Source organism: Bos indicus, chromosome 23, assembly GCF_029378745.1.
Source record: "Bos indicus isolate NIAB-ARS_2022 breed Sahiwal x Tharparkar chromosome 23, NIAB-ARS_B.indTharparkar_mat_pri_1.0, whole genome shotgun sequence".
Lineage (NCBI taxonomy): Eukaryota > Metazoa > Chordata > Mammalia > Artiodactyla > Bovidae > Bos > Bos indicus.
Genome location: NC_091782.1, coordinates 31,161,853 through 31,175,039, shown reverse-complemented (window position 1 = coordinate 31,175,039; position 13,187 = coordinate 31,161,853). Strand labels below are relative to the sequence as shown.

The following is a 13,187-nucleotide window of genomic DNA, read 5'->3' as shown; positions in this document are numbered from 1 at the left end:
AGAGTTATCTGTTTATAGATATATAAAGCACAGAACTAGAAGACAGAGAAGAGGAGATGCACAAAAGTGGATAATAAGGAGGAAGAGCAGTAACCAGCCAAGGAGACTGGAAAGGAGTCACCATGGTGGCTCTCCTGAATGCACTTTTTTTTAATTGGAGTATAATTGCTTTACAATGTTGTGTTAGTTTCTGCTGTACAGCCTCATGAATCAGCTATATGTATACACTTATCTTTTCAAAATGTGTTTCAGATGCCGATGGCATGGATGCTGATGGCATGGGCATTAGTAATTGGGGGTTGAGACAGTGAGCCTGTTAAGCTGCTGATGAAATTAATAATTAAGAAATTATTAATGTCATGAATATATTATGAACTTCAGCAAAAATGAAAAACAATTGAAAGATGGACAAAGTACATGGCATTTGTAATGGCAATTAGAAAGCTTGGATAGATGTTGGAATGCATATAGATATTCCTTGGATGAAGCAGATACAATACTACTACTAAAGCAGAGAGCAAGAAGTGAAGAAGACACACATTGGCGATATCAGCCTCATTCTCCTAGGGAGAAGTGTGAGGTCTGGGATACCACAATAAAAGAAAATATTTGAGTGTTAATACCAACAGTAGGAGAATCCTGGCGTTCCAGTGGTTAAGAATCTGCCTGCCAATGCAGGGGACACAGGTTTGATTACTGGTCCAGGAAGATCTTATATGCTGCTGAGCAGCTAATCCCGTGCGCCACAACTCTTGATCCCAAGCTCTAGAGCCTGCGAACCACAACTACTGAAGCCCGCATCCTCTAGAGCCCATGCTCTGCAACCCGAGACGCCACCGCAATGAGAAGCCCATGCACCACAACGAGGGAGTAGCCTGGGCTCACCACAGCTGGAGAAAGGCGGCGCACAGCAGTGAAGACTCAGTGCGGCCAAAAATAAACAAATAAAATTTTTAAAAAAACACCAACAGTGAAGTGTCAGACTCAGAAGGAACAAAAGCAATACCGCTTCTCCTCATTCCCCTCTTTTGTATTCCATAGAACCACAGTAATAAATGAGTAGAATACCTAAACGATAATCATCTTTCTGTGCAGATCAATAGGATGTGACTGGCGCTCAATCCTTAACTGTCATGGCCCAACTTCCTTCCATTTTATATAGAATTCTCCCAGAGCAGTCCCCAAGATGAGAAAGTGTATCCATACCTCTGTCCCAGGAAGTAAAAGATAATTTTAGAGAGTGAGGATCCCCAAGGAGAGAGGGGTCTGGAATTCTCAAGAAGGAAGAAAGGACAAACTTTTTTCTTTCTCCACATTCCTTAGGATTATATAACAATAATGTATCCTGCCTAAGGACAGTCTTTGGATTCAACCTTCTGTTATCTTAAAATTATGGGAGTAGACCTGGTCTTTACAAGGATGTATCTTGCCTGAGGACAGTGTTATCTTAAAATGTAAATTATGGGAGTAGGTCTGATGAGGTCTTTACACCCTCCAGACATTCTTTGGATTATATAACCTCATTGTTAACACTAGCAAGCGGGTACTCTTTCTGCCCCCTTCTGATGCCTATGTCAGAAGCTTTTTCTATCTCCTTTATACTTTAACAAAACTTTATTACACACACACACACACACAAAATTTTAGAGAGTGCAATACTAAGTGAAGTAAGACAGAGAAAGAGAAGTATCATATGACATCCCCTGTATGTGGACTCTCAAAGAAATGATACAAATGAACTTACTTGTGGGACAGAAAAAAACTCACAAACTTAGAAAATGAACTTACGGGTGCCAGGGGAAGGGATAGTTAGGGACTAGTATGGCTGTGTACACACTGCTATATTTAAAATGTATAACCAACAAGAACCTATTGCATGGCACATGGAACTCTCTCAGTGTTATGTGCTGGCCAGGATGCGAGGGGAATTTGGAGAGAATGGATACATGTACTTGTATGACCTGAGTCCCTTCAGTCTTCATGTGAAACTACCACAACATTGTTAATTGGCTAAACTCCAATTAAAAAAAGAAAGTTTAAAGTTTGGGGGGGGAAAGAAAACATAGGCCATTGAGACCTATACTGTCTGTGATTCTTAAACTAAGAAAGAAGTACAGTAAGGAAAGAAAATAGGAATGATGGGAAAAAAACAAAAATGGAACTCAAGATAGGAGTTCCCCAAGGAGAATTCTCTCATACTGCAGGTATAGAAAGATCCTCCCAAACCCCAGGGATATTCTCTCTCAGGGTTTGTCTGAAGATCTGTGGAACGTAAAAGACAGGCAGAATTTCAGAAAGTAGAGGTTTTGGAAGATGAAGAGCTTATGTATCTGGTCCCAATATAAGTTGTCCCTTCAAATACATTTTTACTCTTTATTTTTCTCAATGTTTTTCTATTATTTACTTTACAGGAGTGTCAACCTGGTAAGCTTTCTTAGCAGTGAACTTGAACACTCAAACAGGTAGGAGAATGAGCCAGGAGACAGGCTGAGGAGTTGCACTTATTGTCTGCCTTCTTGCTAGTATTGAAGTTGAATGCCCAGGATTTCGGGCTAGTTTCCTATCTTATGATGGACTCCCCATTGTGTTTGTGGATTATGAAGGCTCTTTACTGCCTACATTTTTATTGCCTTTCTCTAAGTGTTCTCCAGAGTAAATATGTGATCTTTAAATATTCAGGATGCAGTGAAATAATCATTTGGTACATAGTCTGATTACTATTATCTTTATGTTAGGAAAAGGTTCTCTTCCCCAAGGATTTTTGAAACAATTTTATTTTGCGGGTAGAGAACCAAAAATGAAGTTTGGCATATCATGCATCTCTTAAGCAGGAGTGATAAAGTTGAACAATATAAAAATATACATGGTTATCAAGGAAAGCTACTCTGAATACCTGGAAGCTAGCCTTCAATAAAGCTGAAATAATGGTTAGATATTTACTCAAAATTTTTTCTAGCTATAAGGGTGAGAATCCCATGGGATTGCTAGAAATGTTCCCTACTGAATTCACTTTTTAATTCTAGTCACATCAACTCTTTTTCTTCTCCTTTCAAGGATTTTCCAAATTTAAAATATTTCCTTTTTATATAAAGCATTCCATGGTTTGCATCTCTATTTCAATTTCCTTAGAGCTCTTACTGTCCTCTCTTTGTTGATTACTCTTAAGTACATCAAATGAGTTCTTACTTTGTTAAGAAAAAGCAGCGTAGTGGACTATTTAAAAATTGACTCTCTGTTAGATCCTAGGATGATAAAACACAAATGTTATTAGAGAAGAGGGTAGGCTGGCAACATGCTCTGAATCCCTGGAAGAAAGAAAAATATTGATAAATCTAATTTTTTAAAAGTGTTTGAGTAACAGTCCACAAACACCATGTAACTTCAATATTTAATAATCTAGTGGCCCAAATATTGTACAACCTGTGATGCTGGGACTATTTAAACAGCAATGCTCTCTATCTCAAAATATTATTGTCTGGGTGAGAAAATTCTCAGCAGGACTCTGGTTCCCATCAGAGATCACATTCCATGTTATTTTGTCTTTTCTTTCAAGTGATGCTGAATCGAACATCAGTCACTGAATTTCTCCTCCTGCCAGTGACAGACATCCAAGTACCGCAGCCTGTTCTCTTTGTGCTTTTCCTTGCAATTTACATTGTCAATGTGGCCGGGAATGGAGCCATCCTGATGGTTGTCACCTCTGATCCAAGACTCCATTCTCCTATGTATTTTTTCCTGGGAAACCTGGCATGTATAGATATCTGCTTCTCCACAGTGAGTCTGCCAAAGATGCTGGAGAACTTCCTCTCTACACACAAAGCAATTTCTTTCTTGGGCTGCATAAGCCAGCTTCATTTCTTCCACTTCATGGGCAGCACAGAGGCCATGTTGCTGGCCGTGATGGGCTTTGACCGCTTTGTGGCTATCTGCAAACCACTTCATTATACTCTTATCATGAATCATCAAGTCTGTATCCAGATGGCTGTCACTGTCTGGATCATTGGTTTTTTCCATGCCCTGCTGCACTCAGTAATGACCTCTCACTTAAACTTCTGTGATTCCAACCAGATTAATCACTTCTTCTGTGATGTTAAGCCATTGCTCAAGTTGGCCTGTGGCAATACTGAGCTCAACTGGTGGCTGGTCAATAATGTCACAGGCACCATTGCCACGGGTTCATGCTTTCTAACATTCCTGTCCTATTTCTATATTATTATCTATCTTTTCTTCAAGACCCACTCTTGCAGCATGCTTCGTAAAGCACTGTCTACGTGTGCCTCCCACTTCGTGGTAGTTGTTCTTTTCTACGTCCCTGGTGTTTTTGTTTACATTCATCCTGCCTCAAGTAGCTCCATGGACCAGGATCAGATCAGTGCCCTTATGTTCAATGGGGTCACTCCTGTGCTAAATCCACTGATCTATACTTTGAGGAACAAGGAAGTAAAGAGGGCCTTGAGGAGGGTGATTTCAAGGAGTCAATGACTTGAAGAAATCTAGGGAATTTTCTTAGGCATAAATCAACAGGCAATGAGAAACTGGAGATATGGAATTATACTGCTTGTCAGAGTATTTACTATCTGTGAAACAAAAGGAACTGTCTAAAAGAATAATAAATGGAAAAGTCCAAAAGTCATGTTAAACAATGCATGCAGCAAGAACGCTGAAGTGGGTTGCCATTTCCTTCTCCAGTGCATGAAAGTGTAAAGGGAAAATGAAGCTGCTCCGTCGTGTCCAACTCTTAGCGACCCCAGGACTGCAGCCTACCTGGCTCTGCCATCCATGGGATTTTCCAGGAAAGAGTACTGGAGTGGGTTGCCATTGCCTCCTCCAATGAAATAGGAAGAATTCATAAAAAGTTTTTGTCTTGTTTTTCTTATCTGTCACCAAACTTATACCAAGTGAAAACTATTAAATAGTAATTGCAGAAGTATTTTTGGAGCTAATTGACAAGAATTACTATGTTCCTCATTTTCTAAGGTCCTAGAAATGCCACTGGACCTAAAACCATGGTGGGGGCCAGCACTTAAAACTATTTAGAGATACAGAATGCTGTGGCACTTCAGTGGTGAAGAGTCTGCACTTTCACTCTCGAGGGTCCAGGTTCAATCCCTGGTTAGGAAACTAAGATACCACAGAGCCAGGCAGCACAGCCAAAAAATAAATACATTAAATAGAGATATAGACAAATAAGACTGTAAAAGAATATTTTGAGCTGATAGACTATTCAAATTGTTTACATTCACTTTTGTGAATCCAAAGGATTTGGTTCTGCCCTTACTCACGTGTTTCTTCTATCTTCCAACTCTACCTTCTTTGGCCTCTTAATTTCAGTTTTGTTAATAAAAGATTGTATGTGGCAGGAAGATATCTTACACTCTGGACTGTCTCAGAATTTCTATTGAACAAAATTTTTGACATAATCCAACCTACATGGAGTCTGTAAACTATAGAGGAGCACATGATTACCTATAGTTGCATGATACACTGTCACCCTAAACAAGAAGGTTAAACACTTGTTGTTGGGGGCCAGAGTGAGGCACTCCGCCCATGGCAAAGGTCATGAGGAAGGACACTCGACATATGCAAAGGCAGGATCAAGCCTCAGGAGTCCCCCTGGAAATCCTCGAGCATCTACCCCCATAACCAGAGCCTGTCTGCTTTACTACTTTGTGCTCTCACCTACACCTCTGACTTTACGGGGGGCTGTCCCCCACCACCTCTTTCGGAGAAGGAGTTAACCTAGAGCTCCTGGGCGTGACAAGAGTGTTTTAACCTACAAACTCCTCTGAAGGTTCTCTAGCCTGCCTGACAGGCTTGTCCGGCCACATGTGATTGCTCACAGCCTCCCAACCGTGAGAGGCACAAGATGCTTTAAACCTTCTAAAAACAGGTTCCTTAGAAAAGTTAGAAAACTATTAGTATAAGTTTAATGGGCTGACTAGAAATTGTATTGGTGAAGGGTTTCTCATTTGTTGAGCCAATGTTTGTTGCTAAGTCTCCATATCCCCTGCCCTTACACACATTAATGAATATATAGAAGAAATAAGTATTAACGTTTGATATAAATCACGTTAGACCTTAGGCTAAGTAAATTCTTTCCTTAACTAAAACCCACTACACCCTCACCCTATAGGAATGTAACTTTATTTGGGTGGCGTCTGTTTTAAGAATAATCACCCCTGGAGAAATAAGTGTCCTGGTTGACTCACCGCTGTCACAAGGAGAGGGTCATAAATTTTCAGCAGGCCTGGCCAGAAGATGATGTAACACCCCTAAGACCTCTGTATACATTTGTATGAAGCACCTGACTTTGATAAAAGTCAAGACTGCTGACCCCATGTGACTTTTGTATAACACCTCAGTGTATAAAAATAGACCATGGAAAATAAAGAATTGGAATCAGTTTCTCGAAATACTTGTCTCCCCATGTCGCTCTCTCACTCTGGCTGAGTCTCCATCTGGAGCGTGGAACCCGCCATGCTTACTAATTATGCCTGGGCTTCTAAGATCCGACCGGGGAGGCCTCAGTGTCTCCTCTCCTTCGGGAGAACGGAAGGATGCCTGCGGCCTATGTAAGTGGTGCAAACTTCTTGTCTTGAAGTTTTATTGGTCTCCTGCGTAAACCAAGCTGCTCAGCCTCTTTTCTCCACTGAATTTTCCTACTGAGCTATCCTCATTCTATTACTGTTTACATCTTTAATTAATATCTAATTGAAGCTATTGTATCCTGATCCTCACCAATGCCGTCCCTGCTTCGAACTCCCTGGATCAGCCGGGGCTGGACCCCGGCAGGTTATTTAATTCAACTGCATTATTTTGTGATCCAGAAATTGGGAAGAATACAGCAGGGAAGCACTGACTCTGTTTAATGATGTTACAGGTCTCAACTGAGATGACTTTATTAATAGATGTATGAAAATAATTTGATCAACTGCGATATATTTTCATGACAGAAATTCTCAGAACAATAAAAATAAAAGGACATATATAGCAGTTTATGCCTGTATGTCAGTCTCTTCCAACTAATCTTACTTAAGGAGACAGGGCAGTAATGAGGCAGAAATTGTGAAGTTTTAAGTATTCTTTCTAATTTTATTTCCAAATCAATATTCAGCTTCTGCTTAATTGTTCATTTTATTCCTCAACCCAATCTATAGGAACTTTTCTCAAGAAAAAATGTCTCCAGGTTTTTCTCTAATGAGTAATTCTGGGAACAACTGAGATCTAGTTTCTTAGCAAGTTTAATAACTTTTATCTTTTTTAAATTGAATTATGGTTTATTTACAGTATTATCCTACTATTAAGTGTACAGCATAGTCATTCATTATTTGTACAGATCATGCTCCATTAAAAGTTATTACAGGATAATCACTATAATTCTATCTGCTACACAATGTATCCTGGTTGCTTTTCTCTTTTCTTTTTTAATGGATAAGCAACAAGGATACATTGTGTAGCACAGAGAATTATATTATTATATTACCTTTCCTTTTTCTTTTTATTTATTTCTATTTATTTATTTATTTTTAGGCTTCCCTCATAGCTCAGTTGGTAAAGAATGCGCCTGCAATGCAGGAGACCCTGGTTTTACCCCTGGGTTGGGAAGATGTGCTGGAGAAGGGATAGGCTACCCACTCCAATATTCTCAGGCTTCGCTTGTGGCTCAGCTGGTAAACAATCTGTCCACAATGTGGGAGATCAGGGTTCAATCTCTGGGTTGGGGAAGATCCCCTGGAGAAGGGGAAGGCTACCCACTCCAGTATTCTGGCCTGGAGAATTCCATGGACTATATAGTCCATGGGGTCGCAAAGAGTAAGACACGACTGAGCAACTTTCACTTTTATTTTTTTTTAAGTTTTATTTTTATTGGTGTATAGCTGATTAACAATGTTATGTAGGTTTCAGGTAGACAGCAAAGGCACTCAGCCATACATATATCTGTATTCATTCTTCCCCAAACTCTCCTCCCATTCAGGCTACCACGTAACACTAAGCAGTGATCCATGTGGTAGAGATCAATCTCTCTCTCTCTGGCCCAATTATATTTCTTTGCAGTTTGCTGATATGGACAACCTGCTTTTGACTGCCATGGGTATCAACTGCTACGCTGCCATCTGCCATCCTCTGCACTATGCACTCCTTTTTTTTTTTTTTTTAATTTTTAAACTTTACAAAATTGTATTAGTTTTGCCAAATATCAAAATGAATCCGCCACAGGTATACATGTGATCCCCATCCTGCACTCCTAATGACTCTTTGCAGATGTGGGCTGCTGGTGGGTGGGTCATGGGGAGTGGCCCAGTCTGACTCTTTGACCCAAACCTTGATGCTAACCTATCATTCTATACTAATCTAGAGATGCCTCATTTTTTGTGTGTGATTTTAAACCTCTCTTAAGGCTTTCCTGCTCTGATGCCCACCATAACGACGACCTGATGATGGTTCTGACAGGACTCTGAGGAATCAGCCCTCTCTTCTGCATCATAAGCTCTTATGCCCATATATTCCTTGCTGTAGCTTGGGTGCCATCAGCACAGAGGATAAAGAAAGCCCTGGCCACATGCACCTCCCACATCTCCATGGTCATCCTCTTCTATAGCTCGGTCTTTGCCACCTACCTGAAGTCCCCAAGCCACTGGGGAGTGGAAGAAATGAAGCTGGCTTATGCATCTGAAGAAAGAAATTGCCTTGTGAGTAGAGATGGAGTCTTCCAGCAATTTTGGCATCCCTTTAAAGATGTAGAGATTGTCAAGGAAGGACAGAAATAAAAACATGTGAAATCATAACAATAACTTAAACTAGGAGCACATAATTATTATTTATTTGTATTATATTCATGGCATACTATAACAAGCAATTATTGTAATGAATATATAATGAACTGCAATGCAACAAAAATGAACTGTGATACATGGACAAAGTACATGGCATATACAACAATAATTAGAATGCTTGGATCCATGTCACATTGCATATAGGTATTCCTTGGATGAAGCAGAAAGAATATTGTTACCTAAAGGGTACAGCAATAAGTGAAGATACACATTGGAGAGACCAGCCTCAGTCTCCTAGACATAAATGTGAGCTTTGGGGGTCCCAAAATTAAAGAAAATATTTAAATGTTACTACCAGCGGTGAATAGTCAGATTTGAAAGGCACAAAAGCAATACTACTTCTTCCTAGTCCTCTTTTTTGTTTTCCATAGAATCACAGGAATAAATGAGTATAATATTTTAATGATAATCAATTTTCTGTATGGATCAATGGGATCTGACTGGCCCTCATTCCTTAACGGTCATTGCCCGATTTCCTTCCATTTTTCCATGGAAGTCCTCAACATGAGAAAGTGTATCCAAATCTCTGTCCCAGGAAATGAAAGGTAATTAAAGAAATCCTGAGGCCCTTGAGAACTGTACTGTCTGTGGTTATGAAACTAAGAAAGAAACAGAGTAAGGAAGGAAAATAAGGAAAAAATGGAACTCAAGATCAAAATTCCCCAAGGAGAATTCTCTTATATTACAGGTATAGAAAGGTAACTTGTTTATTCTTTCAATAATCCTCCCAAACCCCAGGGACACTCTCTCTCAGGCTTTGAATATGTCAAGATCTGTGGATCATAAAAGACAGGCAGAATTTCAGAAAGAAGAGATTTCAGAAGATGAAGAGCTTATGCTGTAATTCCAGTATAAACTATCACATCAAATATTTTTCTACTCTTTATTTTTCAAAAATTTTTCTACTATTTACTTTTCAGAAGTGTCAATCTGATAAGCCTTTTTAGTTATGAATTTGAACACTCAATCAGGTAGGAGAATGAACCAGGAGACAGGCTGGGGAGTTGCCCATATCCTCTGTCTTCTTGCCTGTATTAAATGTACAAGTCAAGGATTTAGACCTGTTTCCTATCTTACCATGAACCTTGTCTTTGTGGATTATGAAGACTCTTTGTTGCCTACATTTTTATTGCCATATCTCTAGGTAGTATCCAAAGTAAATATGTAATAGATAAATATTCAAGATGCAGTGAAATAAATATTTGGTACAGAAAATCTCATTGTTATTTTCTTTAAATGTTAGGGAAAGATTTTGCCCCCAAGGGAATTTTTTTAATATAATTTTCTTTTGCAAGCAGAGAATCCAAAACGATGTTTGACATATGTATATCTTGATCAGGAGTGATAAAGTTTAACAGTATACAAAATATACATGGCTATCAAGGAAGGCTACTCTGAATTCCTGAAGCCATCTTTACAAAAAAGATGTGCAGCATCCAGCACAGCAGGTGAGAAAGACCTGAAACCTGGGATTGGGGGGGCGGGGGGGGTGGGGGGGGGGGGCACGTAATGAAAAGACAGATATATATATAATTTGGCAAGAGGGGAGTCAGGGGGCCCTCCTGCTCTCAATGGCAGGAAGACAAGATGGCTCCTTTCAGCCCTCACTTTTATTGGCACAAGTCCCATGAGATCATTAGGAAATAGCTATACTGGGGAGTTTGATCAACGCACCATCAAGAGGAAGTAAAATTAAGGCTCTGCTGTTAATCAGGAACATCTTGCTTGGTTTCCATGAGGACGGACACAGGGGCAGCCAGTGAAGCAGAGCAGAGAGCACAGCCAGCTCCACATATGTCTGTCGGGCGTGCTTACTAGGACAGTCTCGGGGGCGCGGTTTGCCGCACCCTCCTGTCATGGGGCAGGTTCTGATCTCTGCCCTGCCAGGCTGCAACAAATATGTAATAAAGGTTAGATAATTTCTCAGAATTTTCTCTAGCTACAAAAGTGATAATCCCAGGGGATCTCTGGCAATGTTCCCTAGTTGATTCACTTTTTTATTCTAGTCAAATCAAATCTTTCTCCTTTCAGAGATTTCCCAAACTTTGAATGATTCCTTTTTATAGGAAGTGCTCCAATGTCTGCATCTCGATTCAGATTTCCTTATAGCTCTTATTATTGTCTCATTGTCTATTTTTCTTAAGCAAAAACTCAGATGGTTTCTTCCTAGGTCAAGAGATAGCACTGTGGTGGAGTGCTTAAAAATTTACATTCTTTTGGAGTTGATTTAGGATGATAAAAGGCAAGTTGTATCAGAGAAGATGATAGTCTGGCTAAATCCTGGAGATAGAAAAATATTAATGATAAATCTAATTCTTAAACTGTTTGAGTAACAGTCCATAACCAACACGTGACCTTATTTAAATAGCAATGTTCCTCAAAAATTTTATTGTCTAGATGGGAAATCCTCAGATGTGGGACTCTGTTCCCATCAGATATCGCATTCCATATGTTATTTTCTCTTTTCTTTCAAGTGATGCTGAATCAGACCTCAGTCACTGAATTTCTCCTCCTGGGAGTGACAGACATCCAAGTACTGCAGCCTGTTCTCTTCGTGATTTTCCTTGTAACTTACATTGTCAATGTGGCTGGGAATGCAGCCATCCTGATGGTTGTCATCTCTGATCCAAGACTCCATTCTCCCATGTATTTTTTCCTGGGAAACCTGTCATGTCTAGATATCTGCTACTCCACGGTGACTCTGCCAAAGATGCTGGAGAACTTCCTCTCTACACACAAAACAATTTCTTTCTTGGGATGCATAAGCCAGCTTCATTTCTTCCACTTCCTTGGCAGCACAGAGTCCATGTTGCTGGCCGTGATGGGTTTTGACCGCTTTGTGGCTATCTGCAAACCACTTCGTTACCCTCTTATCATGAGTCATTGGGTCTGTGTCCAGATGGCTATCACTGTCTGGATTATTGGGTTTTTCCATGCCCTGCTGCACTCAGTAATGACATCTCGCTTAAACTTCTGTGGTTCCAACCACATCCATCACTTCTTCTGTGATGTTAAGCCATTGTTGGAGTTGGCCTGCGGGAACACTGAGCTCAATGAGTGGCTGCTCAATACTGTCACGGGGACTTTTGCCGTTGGCCCATTTTTTCTAACACTTCTATCTTATTCCTACATTATTATCTATCTTTTCTTCAAGACCCATTCTTGCAGCATGCTCCATAAAGCACTGTCTACTTGTGTCTCCCACTTCATGGTAGTTGTTCTTTTCTATGCTCCCGTAGTTTTCACTTATATTCGTCCTGCCACAGGTAGCTCTGTGGAGCAGGAACGGATCATTGCCATTATGTACAGCGTGGTCACTCCTGTACTAAATCCAATGATCTATACTTTGAGGAACAAGGACGTGAAGGGGGCCTTGAGGAGAGCGATCAGTAGAAGACTCTGACCTGAAGTCTAGAGAATTCTTCTGAGGCATAAATATAAAGGGGCAATAAGAAAATTGACATGTGAAGTTATACTGCTTTTCTAATTGTTTACCATTTGTAAAAACAGAAGGAAATATATAAAGGAAATGTAAATGGGTGAGTCCAGTATATTTTGTTAAATAATGCATTTCTAGATAATATAATGGAAACTTAAACAAACAGACATGGAATCTTAATGCTGAATCTGTTTGGGAGATATCAGTGGATGAAACCGATTTGTTATGTATTCTTTTGTGTTCTTGAATAAAATTAGATACAGAAATTTGTCTTAGTTACCCATGCACTCTGTAGTTGAATAGTATTTAGGTCTGTTTACCTGTGTGTTCCCTGTAAGTTTATATATCAAAATGTGAACAATAAAAGTCTTATGCTGTAATATTTTAAGGTATTGCATTAATGGCCCTGATTACTCAACCAGAAAAATAAATGTAACTCACATATGAGCCAAAGGATATTTTTAAGTGATAAATCATATATGTCATGATTTGTTTTTCTGCAATCTGGAAGCAAGTAAGTACTTAAAGCAAAACATATTTTGAGTATTAATTAACAGAGATAAAATAAACAATGGTTTATCTAAAGAATTTTGTGAACTCTGACTCCAAATATGTTTTATAAGTCAATTGGACCACCTGCCAAAGATAATTGTAAAATATTGTTATAAGTGGAGGCAGCTTAAAAAAAAATCTCAGGAATACCTTTCTTGCCCATTGGTATATCTTCCCCTCAATTTTGGGTCTCTTGAAAATTGAGTTTCAAGACTTTTCCTTTCAATATATTTTCTTTTTTATTTCTATATTTACTTTCATAGATTACAGTGTGATATAATATGATGTAATATCAGTGAAATATGAAAAACTCATCCAAAATTTCTCTTGCTTTCCTTACCTGTCATCAAGCTTACACTAAG

General features: G+C 39.4%; 2 protein-coding genes across 2 annotated transcripts; both read left to right on the top strand.

The window, feature by feature from the left end:
* The first annotated feature begins 3,555 nt into the window (after window positions 1-3,555).
* Window positions 3,556-4,482, top strand: LOC139178837 (olfactory receptor 12D1-like). Its single transcript, XM_070777627.1, has one exon. The coding sequence runs from the start codon at window positions 3,556-3,558 to the stop codon at window positions 4,480-4,482; it is 927 nt and encodes a 308-aa protein (XP_070633728.1).
* A 6,828-nt stretch (window positions 4,483-11,310) lies between these two features.
* On the top strand, window positions 11,311-12,237 carry LOC139178890 (olfactory receptor 12D1-like). The gene has a single exon (XM_070777697.1). The coding sequence runs from the start codon at window positions 11,311-11,313 to the stop codon at window positions 12,235-12,237; it is 927 nt and encodes a 308-aa protein (XP_070633798.1).
* Window positions 12,238-13,187: the final 950 nt, after the last annotated feature.

Excerpts from the sequence above, each read along its gene's own strand:
- LOC139178837 (XM_070777627.1), top strand. The coding sequence starts at position 3,556 with ATGCTGAATCGAACATCAGTCACTGAATTTCTCCTCCTGCCAGTGACA.
- LOC139178890 (XM_070777697.1), top strand. The coding sequence starts at position 11,311 with ATGCTGAATCAGACCTCAGTCACTGAATTTCTCCTCCTGGGAGTGACA.